Raw genomic sequence first — 15703 nt, 5'->3', positions numbered from 1 at the left:
CAACACAAATGTCAGTATTCCTACCACTCTGTTTACCATTCTAGACTAACTTGGACTTTGTTCCCTATCAGGCGAGATTAACCCAACTAAATTAAAATCAAGTAGGTTTTAACAAAAAAGATTTTAAAGAAATCAATCTCCTCTCCAATAGGTTATTTCTGTCACGATTTAATTAGCTTTCTGTTGCTACCAAGCCTTGTATTATATAAAGCAGTGGTTCTCAGGCCGGGCGCGGTGGCTCACGCCTGTAATCCTAGCATTTTGGGACGCCGATGCGGGGGGATCGCTTGAGCCCAGGAGTTGGAGACCAGCCAGGGCAACATAAGGAGAGCCCCCACCAACACCGCTCCCGAAAAGCAGTGGTTCCCAGACGTCAGCAGACATTGCTATCATCGGTGGGCTTGTTAAAAGAGAGTCTCTGGATTCAGGAGGTCTGGGGTGGGGCTTGAGAATTTGCATTTCCAATAAATTCCAAGCCGGAACTCCAGGAAGATAACCTACATTCCGCGCCTGGCGCAGCCCAGCTACGCCATATCCGTCCTAGGCCCCGCCTACTCTGCGTCCCTAACAGCCAGGGACAGGCTAGAGGGCGCGTAGAGTCACGTGAGTCGAGCGAACTCGCGCGAGAGTTTGTATTTCTCGCGAGACTTCACCGTCTCTGTCTTTTCCTCCTTCCAGTGCCCGGCTTTCCTCCCCTCCCCCCTCGCCGCCGACCGAGTTCTTCCTTTTCAGACCGAGTCGTCTCGTCGTCGCGGAGATTTTCCTTCTACTGCTGCTGCTGCTGCCGCCACCACTACCACTGGGCTTATTTGCCCCGACCCCTTCCCGCTGCCCCGCCCCCAGCCCCACACAAGGTAACAACCCCCTTGAGGGAGAGAGTGAGGCCTGGCCGGGCCCGGGTGCCTCCCGAGGTGAAGCGGAGGCCCAAGGCCGAGGAACCCGCCTCGCCGGAGACGCCCAGGCTCTGGCCCTGGAGCCCGGAGCCATGGCCGTCTCCCAGCCAGAGCTGAGCCTCGGCGGCCCGGCCGGCGCTGGCCTCCGTGCTGCGGCGGCAAACACGGCCCGCAGGGGACCGGGTCGGGTGGGGCTGGGCGCCGCGCGGCTCCTTGTGGAGCTTGCCTGTTGGAGCACAGCGGGGCTCCGGCGGTGGTCCTGAGCTGGCGTTTGGATTTCCAGGTCCGAATGATCGAGTTGTGGCGGGCTTTGAGGCGCTGCGTGGCGGGGAGGAGAGCAGCCTGGGTTGCTGTAACTCTTGGGGGCCTTTTCCGGCTCCCAGCCTTTGGTTGGACGGGAATTTTACGAGAGAGAAGAGTACTCGGAAACGTCGTACATTTGCTTATAAACCATCAAAAAGGGTTAATTAGTGTCTTATTTTCAGGAAACTGAGTGAGCTGGATTTGGCGATAAGGCTCATTCCTTAGAACGTCTAAATGGGAGAGTACCTGTGCTGTTCTTTTTGCTGAAGTTAATGCAGCGATAAATAGTTAAGCGACTGGGCGAAAGATTTTTGTTCTGGAGAAGCACTTTTAAATACACTCTTTATTGAATAGTTCACGTAAAGTTAGTTGTTTGTGTAGTTAAGTTAAAAACGTACTTGTTTGACTTTGGAAGCGTACTTTAGTGCTTAAAAATAAGTATTTGGATTGTTTTTGAAAGTTTCGACTTTTCCAGCAGAGTAGTGCTTTTTAAAAAGATAACGATTATTGAGCCGAACTCAGCACCTACCCGGTGGATAGGAGTTTAAAGAAAATTAGAAATTTCTTTGTATCTGTGTGCTTTTTTAAAGTATGGACTGTATCTCAAGTTTATAATCTTCGGAAGCTGTTGCCTTTAAGTTTGTGGTTTAGGTGAAGTCTGAGAGTAAAGGTAATGGTGGTGAATTAAGCTGCAGTGTTAGAAGGAGTTGGAGGCAAAAACTGGTAATTCAGGCAGACAGGGAAGTTAGTTTTTTTATGCCTTGATTTTTGGTTCAGTTTTCGTGGTCTAATCCTTTTTATTTTCCCCAGATGTCAGAGGATTTAGCAAAGCAGCTGGCAAGCTACAAAGCTCAGCTCCAGCAAGTTGAAGCTGCATTATCTGGAAATGGAGAAAATGAAGATTTGCTAAAATTGAAGAAAGATTTACAAGTATGTATGGGTAGGCAATTGTAGTTTTTTCTCTGTTTTTCAAATTATTGCTTGAATCCCTAAGTACTCAAAGCGCCTTTTGAGGGGTTACACCCCACCCTGCGTATATAGGTAAATTGTGTAGGTACTGTGGTTTGTAGAGGTAGGGTTGTTTCCCCAGTTCTCAGGTTTCTGTACATCAGAGGGAATGACATATTGTTCTTTGTTATATAAATCTTGTGTACTTACATGATTTTTAAAAACAAAAGTTGGTAGAAATTTCTAAGTCTGTCAGATTTTCAAGACGAGAGGTACATGTAACTTCACAATGAAAAATACTTTTATTTTTTAAGACCTGGAAAATGAAATTTAGTTCAAAAAGTAACAAAGATTGAAGGAGAAAAATAGAACCTTAAGATTCCTTTTAATACCACAAGATTCTTTGAAAATGCGTGACTTCCCCCCCGCCCCAAAACTTACGGGTTATATCTTGTATTGAAAACACACTGCAAAGATGCCTAGAGAGAGACATGTGCTCTGTATAATTGTTACACAGATGTTAGGACTTAAGGCTAGGTTTTACAGTAAAGTTGGTGACACTTGGGGAAATTGAACTATGTGGTGAAAAGGAGATCTTTGTCAAGTCCAGTAGATATGAAAACCTTTTTTTAAAAACCTGCACTGGGATTTCAAGACAGAGCCTTCATAGTAAATACCTTTTGTTTCTCAGGACACTGGACTGATTCAGAAAAATGCCATATATAATTTACAAATACATATGACTTTTAAGAGCTTCCTTTAAATTCTGAACCTGATTTTTAAAAAGTTTCAAGGGTGTTTTGATTAGAGATTGCTTTACCAGTTGAGTACTAAACTTGAATCTGTATCCTGTCTAAAAATTATTTCCCTCCCTTTATTATTCCAGTGTCCATTAAAACTATTACTATTTTGGGGATATCACAACTCCAGACAAACTTAACTGAAATAGGGTCCAGATTTGGGATTCTGGAACTGCTTATCTGGGCATAATTAAAATGAGTTGAATACTTTCAAATTCTAGATTTAGAATAAAATTGCAGTAGTATGTTATTTTTAAACACACACAAACTATCTGGGATAATTTCAATATGAACAAGACCCCTCTTTGATACGTGGAAGCCAGGCCTGTGGGTTTCAGGGTGCCAGTCAATAAGAAAAAGATGTTTTGGGAGCATTTTCTCCCACTCCCAGGCCCTTAAGTGAAAAATAACCCAATGGTTTGCCACCTGTCCATTTGATTTGCTCACATGTTGTGAGTATACATTGAAGATGAGGCAGCAGAGGTACACCAACCTCTTTTCTTACACTCTGTAAAGCACTTTCTGTTTGTTCCAAAGAGAGATGCCTCGACTACCTTTACCAACTTAAGCAGTCCTTTTTTAGGAAAATAAAACATTGGGTGCCAGTGTTTTGTATATTGCTTCCTGGGCAGTGGGAGGAGGGGTATTTGTTGAACTGGTTGGGTTGGGGAAGTTGGGAGTGGAGTTAGAAATAGCATTATCATCAGGTCTTTTTAGTATTTCTAGATTAATTCATCATTAGAGTCTGGGCAGAACTGCCTTACCATGTCATGATCATCGTAGTGGAAAGTACTGTAGGGGGAAACCATTGTGATAAACATTGTAGTAAGCCCCTAAAAGGCTTGCCTGCGGGGGTTCAGTTAATAATGACCTGGAAATCATTTTTCTGTAAAGTATCCTCTTTTCTATAACCATTTAAAACAGCACTGTCCAGTAGAACTTTCTGTGATGATGGAAATGTTCTATATCTGCTTTTCAGTACCATAGCCACTAGCCACATTTGGTTGGGTACTTGAAATACAGCTAGGTTTACTTAGGAGCTGAGTTTTTAATATAACTTAATTAGCCACATGTGACTACCATATTGGATGGCAAGAATTTAGAAGTGTAAGTTCTCATACTTCAGATAGTAATAACAATATTTTTCCTGACCAGTCTTGATCAAAGTTTCTTCCCATTTTATTCTATCATTAGAAATTTCATTTTGGTCACTAGATAAGGTAGGTCTGTTTTGAATTGAAAACTACTCAAAAATGGAAACCATCTTTTAAGATGAGGTAATACTCTGAAAAGTATTTGGCTGTATGCTTCCACCCAGTAATTGTTGTCTCCATTGAGACTATACTTACAGCTTCTATTTAGCTATGGGGGTTCCCCCGCTCATTCACCTCTTTTTTCCTTCTCTGCCTTCTGGGATGTATCTCATGCTATGGGTATTTAATTCAGCCTGTTACATTTGGTGAGAAGTCTGTTCAGACTGATTTTGTGGCTTCCTCATATTAATATTTTTTGACCATATGGTTTCTAATTTCTTGTGTTCCTCTATAGAATTAGATCCTTATCCTGGTTATTAATTTGTTTGCCCTTTGATTTATGACAAAATACTTTTTCTGCATCTTTTCAATGACTTCATTTTGCCAGTAAGGTTTCTATGTTTATCTCTTTCATGTACTGTCTTTCATAGAGACTAAAGTTATTCAGCAGGCAGCAAAATAATCTACTAAAGTCCTGCCTCTCTTTTTTCACTTAAAAAAAGTGGGTGTAATAAAATCCAGGCTAGCTAGCTGACTAGCTCCCCGGGCAGTCTATGATAATCACAGATAGTCAATTTATTAGGCTGTTTTGCTGAATAAGCTGGTTCTAAAGGAGGCAGGGGTCAAGTCACTTGTCTCATATATTACAGTGGCTCTCTGCATCCCCGAAACGCCTTCCTTCAGTAAGCAGAGTGCTTGAGTGCACCCCCTTTGACCTGCTGATATGTAGATCACAACACCTGATGCTTCCTGGAATTGCCGATTACTGTAACTGCTGCCCATCTGTCGATGAAGGAGCAGTTTCAGAACTCAGACTTGAGGGAGGAAAAGTAATTAATGGTATGTACCTTCAAGAACCCCCTCATACATAAAATAGTTTTTCTAATACTTTGGTCCATACGCACATGTGAAGAATAGAAATTTAGAAGGTTCTTCATAGTTTGTTGGGAGGGTTATATAAAACCATGGCAAAGTTAGAGGACATGAGGAGTAAATGCTCTGGATTTTTTCTAAAAAAAGGTCATTTCAGCACAGGCCTCTGAATTCACTAATATGCACAGCTTTTCAGGACCCTTTTCTTTGATGAAATATATTTCTCTAACAAAGTGGATTTGGAAAATAGTTCTGTCCTAAAAGAAATAGAGTTCTAAATCTGAAACCTGCAAGTGCAGAATTCATGTCTGTGCTTAAGTTAAATGATCCCTAGGTGGATCTGGAAATATTTAATGGTAGAGATTTGTGTGGGCTCTTGAGTCAGGCTTACTGGATTACATTCCTACCCCTAAAAGTGGTTAAAAGTAAGACCAGATAATTTACTCTTCTTTTGTGTACTACTTGATCTAGTTATTTGGAAGTTTCTTTGCTTTATTTGCAAAGGACTATCTAATTAAAAAGATTTAATTAATGGCTAGTTGGCAACTAATAAAACTTAGAGATATTATTCCTACTAAATTTTTAACTCAACCCAAAGTGTTCTGTTTATTTATTTATAAAACTAACCTTTCTTGAAGAGATTTAATACTCAAATATTAGGTTTTTCAGAAATAGCCAGGAAGATTTAGAATCTTTAGAAGAGAGGTAATATTTAACTTTCTTGGCTACTGAATCGGATTTACTATTATGAAACCTCAGTGGGAACTAGAAGAAACTCAGTACATAGTTTAATTTTGTTCATTTTTCTCCCCAAACACATAGTATGATGTTTTAAATGCAACAGTGGGTGAACAGCTACGCCAGTTCTTAGATCAGATAAGATGCATAGTGTGGATCTTCATTAGAGTAAAAATGTAGTAGATAGGTAGCAGAATCTGTCAGTTTGTACTATTCTCAATTTTTTAGCCATCCCTACACCAGACATCTTTGAATGAAGCCAATAAATGTAAGCCTGAATTAGAAAAAAATATTTGCCACACAGAAAGGCATTGCCTATGTGTGTTACCTTTTTTCCCCCCTTTTAAATGAAGCTGTGCTGATGTGCTTAACATTAAGGTATGGAACATTTAAAATCTAATCTGGTAATTTGCTTACCCAGATGGGGTGAGTTTTACAGTAATTGAATAGGAAGACCACTGGTTTCTTTTACATATGCCTATAGTATTTTAGTTGAGATATGTATAAGTAGGAACATTTTTGTTACTAATAAAGCTGCTTAAACTGTTTTGGAATTGTTTGGCAGTTAATACTGCTGAGTAATGCCCTATAAAACAGTACAGTTGCATAAAATACGTTACAATAAGAATATCTAATTCAGTTCTTCATACTTGACTTTCTCATCTTTAGAGAGATCTATTCAGCTAAAATAGGCACTTAGAAATGGTATAAGCTCAAGTCTTACATTTTCATTAGTATTTGTGGTTAAGTTGAAAGGCAACTATATGGGCTTAAATCACAGCTCTACCACTTAACTCGTAGAAAATACTGTATCTCAGTTTCTACATGGGGATAATCACAGTACTTGCTTAATAGTGTTATGAACTGCAAATGAAATATATAGAGAGTACTTAGCGTACAGTATGAAAGCTGTCATCAAAAACAAAGTTGACAGTGAGAATTACGAAAATAATGTTGTGGTTTTTGTTTTTCTTTTTTAGGAAGTTATAGAACTAACCAAAGACCTTCTGTCAACTCAACCTTCTGAGACGCTTGCAAGTTCAGACAGTTTTGCTTCTACTCAACCTACTCATTCATGGAAAGTAGGAGACAAGTGTATGGCAATCTGGAGTGAAGATGGACAGTAAGTGTAGAAAAAAAAACCCTAACTGTAACATGAAATAATAAAATACAATGGTAAGAAGTTTTTATTCAGTTTTAACTACCCTATTTTAATCTTTACTTCTATTAGGCAGTATGATTCATAGAGCCAATTTGATTCTTGGGTGGTTGCCATTAATACAGTTTAGTTTTAGCTTTAGATTAAGTTTCGGGGATAAGAATGACTTGGATTCTAGAGGAAGGAAAAACGGGACAGTGAATGGGTGTTTTCTAAAATAATCTAAATTCTTTTCTCCTCAAATTGAAAATTAAGTGAACGGCTGGTTTTTCTGAGAATTCTGTGAAGAGCATACACTGAAATCATTCCTATAAGAAATATCTTTTCGCTGGGTGTGGTGGCTCATGCCTGTAATCCCAGCACTTTGGGAGGCTGAGGTGGGTGGATCGCTTGAGATCAGGAGTTAGAGAGCTGCCTGACCAACATGGTGAAACCCCATCTCTACTAAAAATACAAAAATCAGCCAGGTATGGTGGTGTGTGCCTGTAATCCCAGCTACTTGGGAGGCTGAGGCATGAGAATTGTTTGAACCTGGGAGGCGGAGGTTGAAGTGAGCCAAGATTGCACTACTGCACTCCAGTCTGGGTGACAGTGAGACTCTGTCGCAAAAAAGAAAAGAAACCTCTTTTCTCAAAGACATTAAAGCACATTGGGTAGATACACGCAAGAGACTTTCCCAGCAATATTTTGATTAGGATGTCTTTTTTTTTTTTTTTTTAGATAAAATACAACTAACTTCAACCACTCTTTTGTATTCTCTTTGCTAAAACAACCATTTGATTATAGAAGTTTCATTATAGACACATGTAATAATTGTATCACTACAGTATAAGTCTTGTAGGCTGAGTACTAAACCTTTACTCACCTGCTTACAGCCATGATATCTTTACAGGTGTTATGAAGCGGAGATTGAAGAGATAGATGAAGAAAATGGCACCGCTGCAATCACCTTTGCTGGTTATGGCAATGCTGAAGTGACTCCACTGTTGAACCTCAAGCCTGTAGAAGAAGGAAGGAAAGCAAAGGAGGACAGTGGCAACAAACCCATGTCAAAGTAAGTGACTTTGACTTTTCCATTTTAGGTGTAATCTTCCCCACTTGGATACTTGAAGTAGTCTGCAGAGAGAATCTATGCATAAGAAAGTTATAATACTGTTTTACTGTTGTTTTGAAGATTAGCAACAAAGGGTCAACATTGTCTGTATAAATGTGCCTAAGTGAAGATAATTTTGATTCCCATTTAGGCATTCAGTAAATATTAAGAAGATACTATGTACAATGAACATCTTCCCAGCATATTTTATAAGCCAGGTGCTGGGGCTACACCACAGGAGACCACCTCGGGCCTTGTCCCAACTGAGTTTATATTTAGAGAAGAAAACTCATCATTAATGAAGTGCTTTAATAATAGAGTGTAAACATTACAAAGGGGCTATAACAGATACTGTAAGGGAACAAGAGGTACTCAGCCTACACTTTTATTAGGGCAGATTTCTTTGACAAAACGACATCTAAACTGAGATTTGAAAAGAATAAGAGATAACCAAGTACAAAGCTACAAGGTGATATGACTTTGATCTAGGATTGAATTTTTTGTTATTAATGAGCACTATGACCTTGGATAAGCTGTTTAACTCTGTTTCCTCGTCTGTAAGATAGGGGCCGTACATTATTGGGTGTGAGGATTCAAATGATAAGTGTTAGTAAAGCTTGTAACAGTTCTTTACATGTAGTAATAAGAGCTTAGTAAGTTTTAAAGAGGGGGTGAGCATGTAAAAGTAACAGATCCCTGTGGTAGAAACTTGGGACTTGGAAAGTGGGTGGTCTGAGAAGAGATTAGAGTGGTAAAGTCCAGAACATAAAGAGCTTTAAGCCACTGATAATATTTTAAGTAGAGGGGATATGATGTAATCACATTTGAGCTTTAGAATGATCACTGTCAGTAGGGAGAGGCAACTACTGCTGTGATCCAGGTATAAGATGATGGCCTGAACCCAGGGAGTAGCAATGGCAATGGGGAACTATGCAGTTTTGAAAATTAAGAGGCAGAATTAACAGTATTTTGGTGAACTTCTGCGTATTTGCCACAACTTAGTCTTTTGATTTGTCAAGAGTTTTCAAAACTTTAGTTGCTACATATTTTTATTGGAATATGCAAAAATTATATATTAACGTAAGCATCCCAATAAAATCCAATTCTAGAACAATTGAGTGTGTGTGTGTGTTTATATATATATATATTTTTTACGTCTTTGTCATCTGTGTAAAAAGCCATAGCTTCATGGTGGTAATACGGTACCAGGGAGTCTAGATAATGCCCCTCTTAAAGATTTTTTTTTTTGAGACGGAGTCTTGCTTTGTCACCCAGGCTGGAGTGCAGTGGCCGGATCTCAGCTCACTGCAAGCTCCGCCTCCCGGGTTTACGCCATTCTCCTGCCTCAGCCTCCCGAGTAGCTGGGACTACAGGCGCCCACCACCGCGCCTGGCTAGTTTTTTGTATTTTTTAGTAGAGACGGGGTTTCACCATGTTAGCCAGGATGGTCTCCATCTCCTGACCTCGGGATCCGCCTGTCTCGGCCTCCCAAAGTGCTGGGATTACAGGCTTGAGCCACCGCGCCCAGCCTAAAGATCTTTTTTTCATCCTTTTGGTGAGAAGTCAGTGTTAACTGAGCAGAAATTATTGGGGGTTATAGGCTCTGATCCTATTTAGAATCTTATTTAGAATGTTTTTGAAACCCCCAGGTGTTTTGTTTTGATGAGAATTGTTAGCTATGATTTCCCTTTGTGCTGCTGCATTCTTCCAATGTAGGTGAAATATTTTATCTGCACTGAATCTCTTCATACATTTTTTTCTAAATGCCATACTTGTTAACTGTGTCTATTTGGAAGTAGATGAAGGCTTAGATACCCATTAATACTGAAACTCAACTTATTCCTAAAACAACTGGCAACAGCTATACAAAAGTAAAATAGAAAGTCATAGTTGAGGCTGGGCACAGTGGCTCATGCCTGTAATCCCAACACTTTGGGAGGCCAAGGCAGGTGGATCACTTGAGGCCAGGAGTTCAAGACCATCCTGGCCAACATGGCAAAAACCCATCTCTACTAAAAATACAAAAGTTAGCTGGGCATGGTGGCACACGCCTATAGTCCCAGCTACTAGGGAGGGTGAGGCACAAGAATCTCTCGAACCCAGGAGGTGAAGGTTGCAGTGAGCCGAGAGTGCCACTGTACTCCAACTCCAGTCTGGATGACAGAACAAGACTCTAACGCAAAATAAAAAAATAAATTATAGTTGGAATGTTTACTTTATATGGGTAAATAGATTATACTTATGTTTGAAAGCTCCCAAGGATGCTATTTAAAAAAAAAAATTGCTTAGTAATTCTGGGTGATTGGTACTGATTTTAATGAGTTAGTACTTTTTATTCATAGACCATTGTATATGTTTGATTTTTTTTTTTTTTTGGCACTGCCGGTGTCTTCAAGGAAGTCATTCTTGTATAATAAGTCTCAACAGTTGACATTTAACTTTTTTTTCATGCAGAAAAGAAATGATTGCCCAGCAGCGTGAATATAAAAAGAAGAAAGCTTTGAAAAAAGCTCAGAGAATAAAAGAACTTGAGCAAGAAAGAGAGGACCAGAAAGTGAAATGGCAACAATTCAACAACAGAGCCTATTCCAAAAACAAAAAAGGCCAGGTTGGTAAATCTTTTTATGACACTTTGTAAATTTGAGAAATGTGACTTACTAACTTTAAAATGAAAAGAGAAGTATGTAGATTTTTTTAAAGTATGATTAACTCAGATTTTGCATTCAGAATCCTTGTTGATGCTCAATTTAGCTTATTGAAAAATGTTAGCCATCGTCTCTGCATAAAAATATTACAAATGAGAGAATTTATATCAGGAATTACAAAAGGTCTATGTTCTTTTCCTTTAATAAACTAATATTTGAAAAAATGGTTGCTACTTGGAGGCAGTGTGCTTCACTCTACCTGCTTTGTTAACATGCCTTCATGCTGGGCATTAGGGGGTAGACTTTATTTAAAAGTACATTCAGTTTCCCTTGATACACTTATCTTTCTAAGTGTGTGTTGGGTAGAAAAAAACTGTAGCATTCATATAGGAAGTTGAGAATAAGGATAGCCTGACTTTCACCCATGTATTACTCGTCACTCCCATCAAGGTAGGCCTTCCATTGATGGACATGGCTTCTGGAAAGAAGTGCTTCCTTTTCATAAAGATGTTTATTTTGTGACAAATAAAGGCCAAGGGACTTCACAATTTAGATATCATAACAGGCCCCACAGTAAACCGCAATATAGCCAGAGCTTTAATCATGCTAAAATGGCTCGCTCACAGCTGAAGTTAGGATTTGAGTTTGCAAAACTAAAATTTTGAGGTATCAGAAAGCAAGTGTTATGAGTATTAGTGTCTAATGATATTTTCCTCAACTTAGAAGTTAGAGTAAATGGCTTCCAGCATGGGACCACTTCTGTACCCATTTTTTAACACTGAACAAAGGCAATATGCTTTTCTTCTTTTAAACATTGAAACCAGAATATATTTTAACATTACTTAAAATTTGAAATTTTTTATTTTTTCCAATACTAATAGGAATGGTTTCTGTTTTCTTTCCCCTAGGTAAAGAGGAGTATTTTTGCTTCACCTGAGAGTGTGACTGGCAAAGTTGGAGTAGGAACTTGTGGAATTGCCGATAAACCTATGACACAATATCAAGATACCTCTAAATACAATGTCAGGCATTTGATGCCTCAATAATCAGAAAAACTGTTGGATATCATCTCTGCAGGGCTTTACATTTACCTTTTTATCCTTATATTTTTCTAAAGGTAAATTATTTGTTAGATGAGTAAGCAAGATACCATTGTCGTCATTGGTTGACTTCAGTAGAATGAAACGTGAAGAAATTGCATTTGATAACTGCTATTTGTTTAACTTTTCTCATTATCAGTACCACGGTTCCCTCAAAGTTTGTTGAATAAAGCAATTTTTGTAGATGCTGTTTCATACAGCACTTAGATGAATTATTGATCTTCCTAATATCAGGCGCCTACTTAACCTATGGTATGTACTTTTTGTAAGTTGTAACTTGAAATTTTCAGATGCTTTGAACTTGACACATATTCTGGCAATTCATTGGAACACCAAGGCAAAAACACCAACCAGCTAAAGAGATCCTTTCATTTTTCTTATTTTCAACTTTAAAACTTAGCTGTCGTTCAGTTAAGCCTAAAGATAGGTTAATTTGTAAATGGCAAAGTTTGTTTTGAGGTTTTTCCTCAAAAACTTGTATCCTAGGCCTATTAGGCCATCTCTTAAAATTGATGTGTTTTATTTTTATGTACTCTTAGTTCTATGTAAGAAACCTTAGGATGAGCTCCCTTTTCTAAGGTGTTTTTGTTTTTTGTATGTTTGCTTTTTTCCTGTTTTTTGTTTTTTTCATTTACGGCAGTGGTACCATGTTTTGGATGTATAATGTTTATATGGGAGAACAAAAAGCTGATGTATAGCCCTGTATACAGTGTAGATACTATTTTTGTAAAAAAACAAGGCTAAATTAATGAACAAGAGTACTTAATGTTTCATCATTAAAAATTTCTTGTATTTCTTGTGCATTAATCTGACCATAATTTCCCTGTATATTATGTTCATTTAGCTGTTTGTAATTTTTGTTAATTAGATCAAGTTGTCTGCATTTGTTGGTGTAAATGAACATCACAGTTATCCTGAGTTGAGTTTAAGCCAAATACATGCATAGAAAAGGGTCTTCCTATTAATGGAAGAAGGTAATTTTTAGGATGTGTATTATTTCAGTTTTGTATGTTTAACTTTTATTAAATAAAGTGTTTTTAAAATCTCCAGGGTGTGTTAACAAAAGGGTAAGCTCTTTAGCTGTCAGCACTTAACAGTGATTAAACTTGCACACAGCATTGCCATGGAAGAGAATATTGAGTGTGAGAGAAAGGTTTCAGTAAATCCTTAAGTATTCCTTCCATTAGAAGAAATTGGATCTTAAAGGGCAAACTAGGCATGTGTTTATAGGATGTTCTCATTTTAATGGGCGTTTGTAGATTTTTGGAGGAAAGGGAAAATAAGTTTTTATTTCATGAATTTTAATTTTTTTTATAAATTGAAACTTAGGACAGTGTTAGGTAGAATTCTTCATCTCTCCCTTCCACCCCCAACCCCTCTCAACCCAGGAGGGTCACTTTTTCTTCATATAATTCGTGGCCACAGGGTAGGACACAAAGGACAGAAAGGCACAAATTGCAGTAGAAAAAGGGCTCTTTGAAGCCTGTAAACTTCTAAATAAAATAAAGTTTCTTATTGTAACATCTTAAGAGCTTATCAATAATCAAGAGTGGCCTTGATGGACTGCAAGAGAATCCTTTGAATTAAAAGCAATGGGAAGAAATTTGGTGTCATTGTGACCCCAGAAAATGGTTGTTGAGATTACCTTGGTGGTGTTAGAATAGTAATTCACCTGATGTTTGTGTAGGCAGGACTGTTAACAGTCTTGTCCCTCTTTTGACCCTGGGGGCCTTAGTTTTCCCAGAGGACTTTGCAGTAGGAGAGAGAAAAGGAATAAAAGTGACCTTATCAAAAAAAAAAAATCCATTTTGAAAATAGACCTTTAGAATGAAATCAGCAACCATTGTGTCAAAGATCTAGATGTGGCCCTTTGGAAAATCCTAGTGTCAGGATGATTGTGTCTCTGAACTAAGGCAGGACTCCTGGGGAGACTACCTGTCAGTGTGATACTGAATTTGAGAAGACGCTCAATGAGAAGCATGATACCAACAGTATTTTACAATTGAAGGTGGTTAAGCTCTCTATTCTAAAACGAAATATAAACATTGACCTTAAAAAGCTTTGTTAGAAAATTTAATGTGGAGTTTTCCCCATTAAGAAAGGAGACTTGAAGCTTTGAAACTGTGACAGACTGAAATGTTAAATACTGAGTTATGGGCCCCTAAGTAGAAATGGTTGCATGTAACTTACCAAAGCTTGACATTTGACTGTTGTTACCATTTCAAGGAAAGAACAGTTCTAACCTCCCGGAAATTAATAACCAAAATGTTTAGTTTTAGTAGTAATCACAGGTAACAAGTGCTATTTTAATTAACATGTAGGGAGGCCACAGAGCATATTGGAAAACAGCAAGGACTCTAGAACCAGACGAGTGTTTATTACCATTTATTACCTGTGTATTCCCATTTATTACTTGTGTATTCCTCTGACTCATTTTTCTCAGCTGTAGAATGGAAAAATCTGTTGCAGTTTTAAGGATTGAGTTCAAATGTGTAAACAGCTTAAGAGTGTCTGGCATAAGCACTATAGAAGTGTCTGCTATTACTCTGCAGAGTGGCAATGGTGAATTATCTGGTATTTTTTCTGTAACTTCAACAGCAATCCACATTACAATGGATAACAATACCCATTGTTTATGATTTGAGGCATCCAATTATAACCATTATTGAAGTGTTACCAAATTACCAAGGTTGTAAGATATATTTAGTATTCCTAGTTAAATGTTTGAACTAATTTGTATACTAGGGCATGTTTTCTTAATGGGAAGGGGGTGAAGGTTATAATAAAAGTCACCCCTAATGCTTGTTTAAAATTAAAGAGGAATTTGTGGACCTGGGACCAACCTTAGACTTATCCAGGCCAAGGTATGTCTGTCTGACGAACACCACAGGTGATCCTGATGTGCAACCCCGTCTGAGAACTGTTTTGTTAACTATAAAGATTTGACTTTTGAAATTAAGAAAAATTACCTTTTAGCCTAATCATGAAGACTAGGCATCAAACCAAAACAAGATGCATCAGTTATTGTAGCAACACATTTTTTTAAAAAAAATTGCGTGTCACATTGAAGGGTGTGTATGTTTCCAGTATGCAATTCTGATGCTGAATGTCTGCCTTAAAAATAGCAAAGGAGACCATCAGGTTAACATAAAGGAAAATTGTAGTTTTGTGACTCTTGTGTGTCTAGATTATAATTTTATAATTACAATTTTTATAAGATTAAAACTACCGGTTGTAAATTCAACCAAAGAAAAAAAACATTTAAAGCTTTGATATAGCTTTTTGCTTTAACTTGGGTAGTAACTGAAAATATAAAGGAATAAAATCTATTAAAACCAATGAGGTTTTATATTTGTTAAAATCTTGATTCGATAAATATCAGCTGAATTAAGTATCTGTATGGTACTACGAAGCAATCAATTAGTATAAATGGCAATTTACAAGTTCAACAGTAAATGTAAACATTCTTTGTATCTAGGATTTTTGAGTTGCAAGTTAAACTGAATTTTTACTGCAGTGGAGAGGAAGAGCATAGCAGGCAAAATAACAGGTAATATTGTATTTTAAACAGAAAAACCCAAGTAATTGGCACCCTTTACCCGATCATCGTTTAAAAGGCCTATATATGTGTATAGTTAGGTTCTTAAGAAACATCTTAAGAGGTTCAGAAATCAATTTTCTAGTTGGAACATTTTAATCATTTGTTTTGGCCTAGCCAAACTAAATAAAACAAAACAAAATGGTGTTAGATTTCTGTGAGGTGTTTTAATTGCCTTTTAACTTATGTATATAAAGGTGGTTCTTTTGTGGCCTTGACTGGGGTAAAGCAGAACTGAGAATAAAGGGTTTGTGGTAGTTGACAGCTGAACTAGCTAAACATACGAAGTTTTGGATATTT

General features: G+C 37.9%; 1 protein-coding gene across 3 annotated transcripts; it reads left to right on the top strand.

Annotated features, from left to right (window-relative positions):
• The first annotated feature begins 620 nt into the window (after positions 1–620).
• Positions 621–12852, top strand: SMNDC1 (survival motor neuron domain containing 1). 3 transcript variants are annotated; one of them, XM_050804296.1, is made up of 6 exons: positions 621–854; positions 2007–2126; positions 6789–6931; positions 7860–8021; positions 10515–10668; positions 11614–12852. In XM_050804296.1, exons 2-6 carry the CDS (start codon positions 2007–2009, stop codon positions 11749–11751), a joined length of 717 nt encoding a protein of 238 aa, XP_050660253.1. In that variant the 5' UTR covers positions 621–854; the 3' UTR covers positions 11752–12852. The 3 variants fall into 3 exon arrangements, with proteins under 3 accessions (XP_050660253.1, XP_050660255.1, XP_050660254.1); XM_050804298.1 differs by lacking the exon at positions 621–854 and adding an exon at positions 4848–5037 and having other exon boundaries at positions 2051–2126; XM_050804297.1 differs by lacking the exons at positions 621–854; positions 2007–2126 and adding an exon at positions 2138–5037.
• Positions 12853–15703: the final 2851 nt, after the last annotated feature.

This window comes from Macaca thibetana, chromosome 9 (genome assembly GCF_024542745.1).
Source record: "Macaca thibetana thibetana isolate TM-01 chromosome 9, ASM2454274v1, whole genome shotgun sequence".
Lineage (NCBI taxonomy): Eukaryota > Metazoa > Chordata > Mammalia > Primates > Cercopithecidae > Macaca > Macaca thibetana.
The sequence above is the reverse complement of the archived record's forward strand: the minus strand, read 5'-3'. Positions and strand labels throughout refer to the sequence as shown.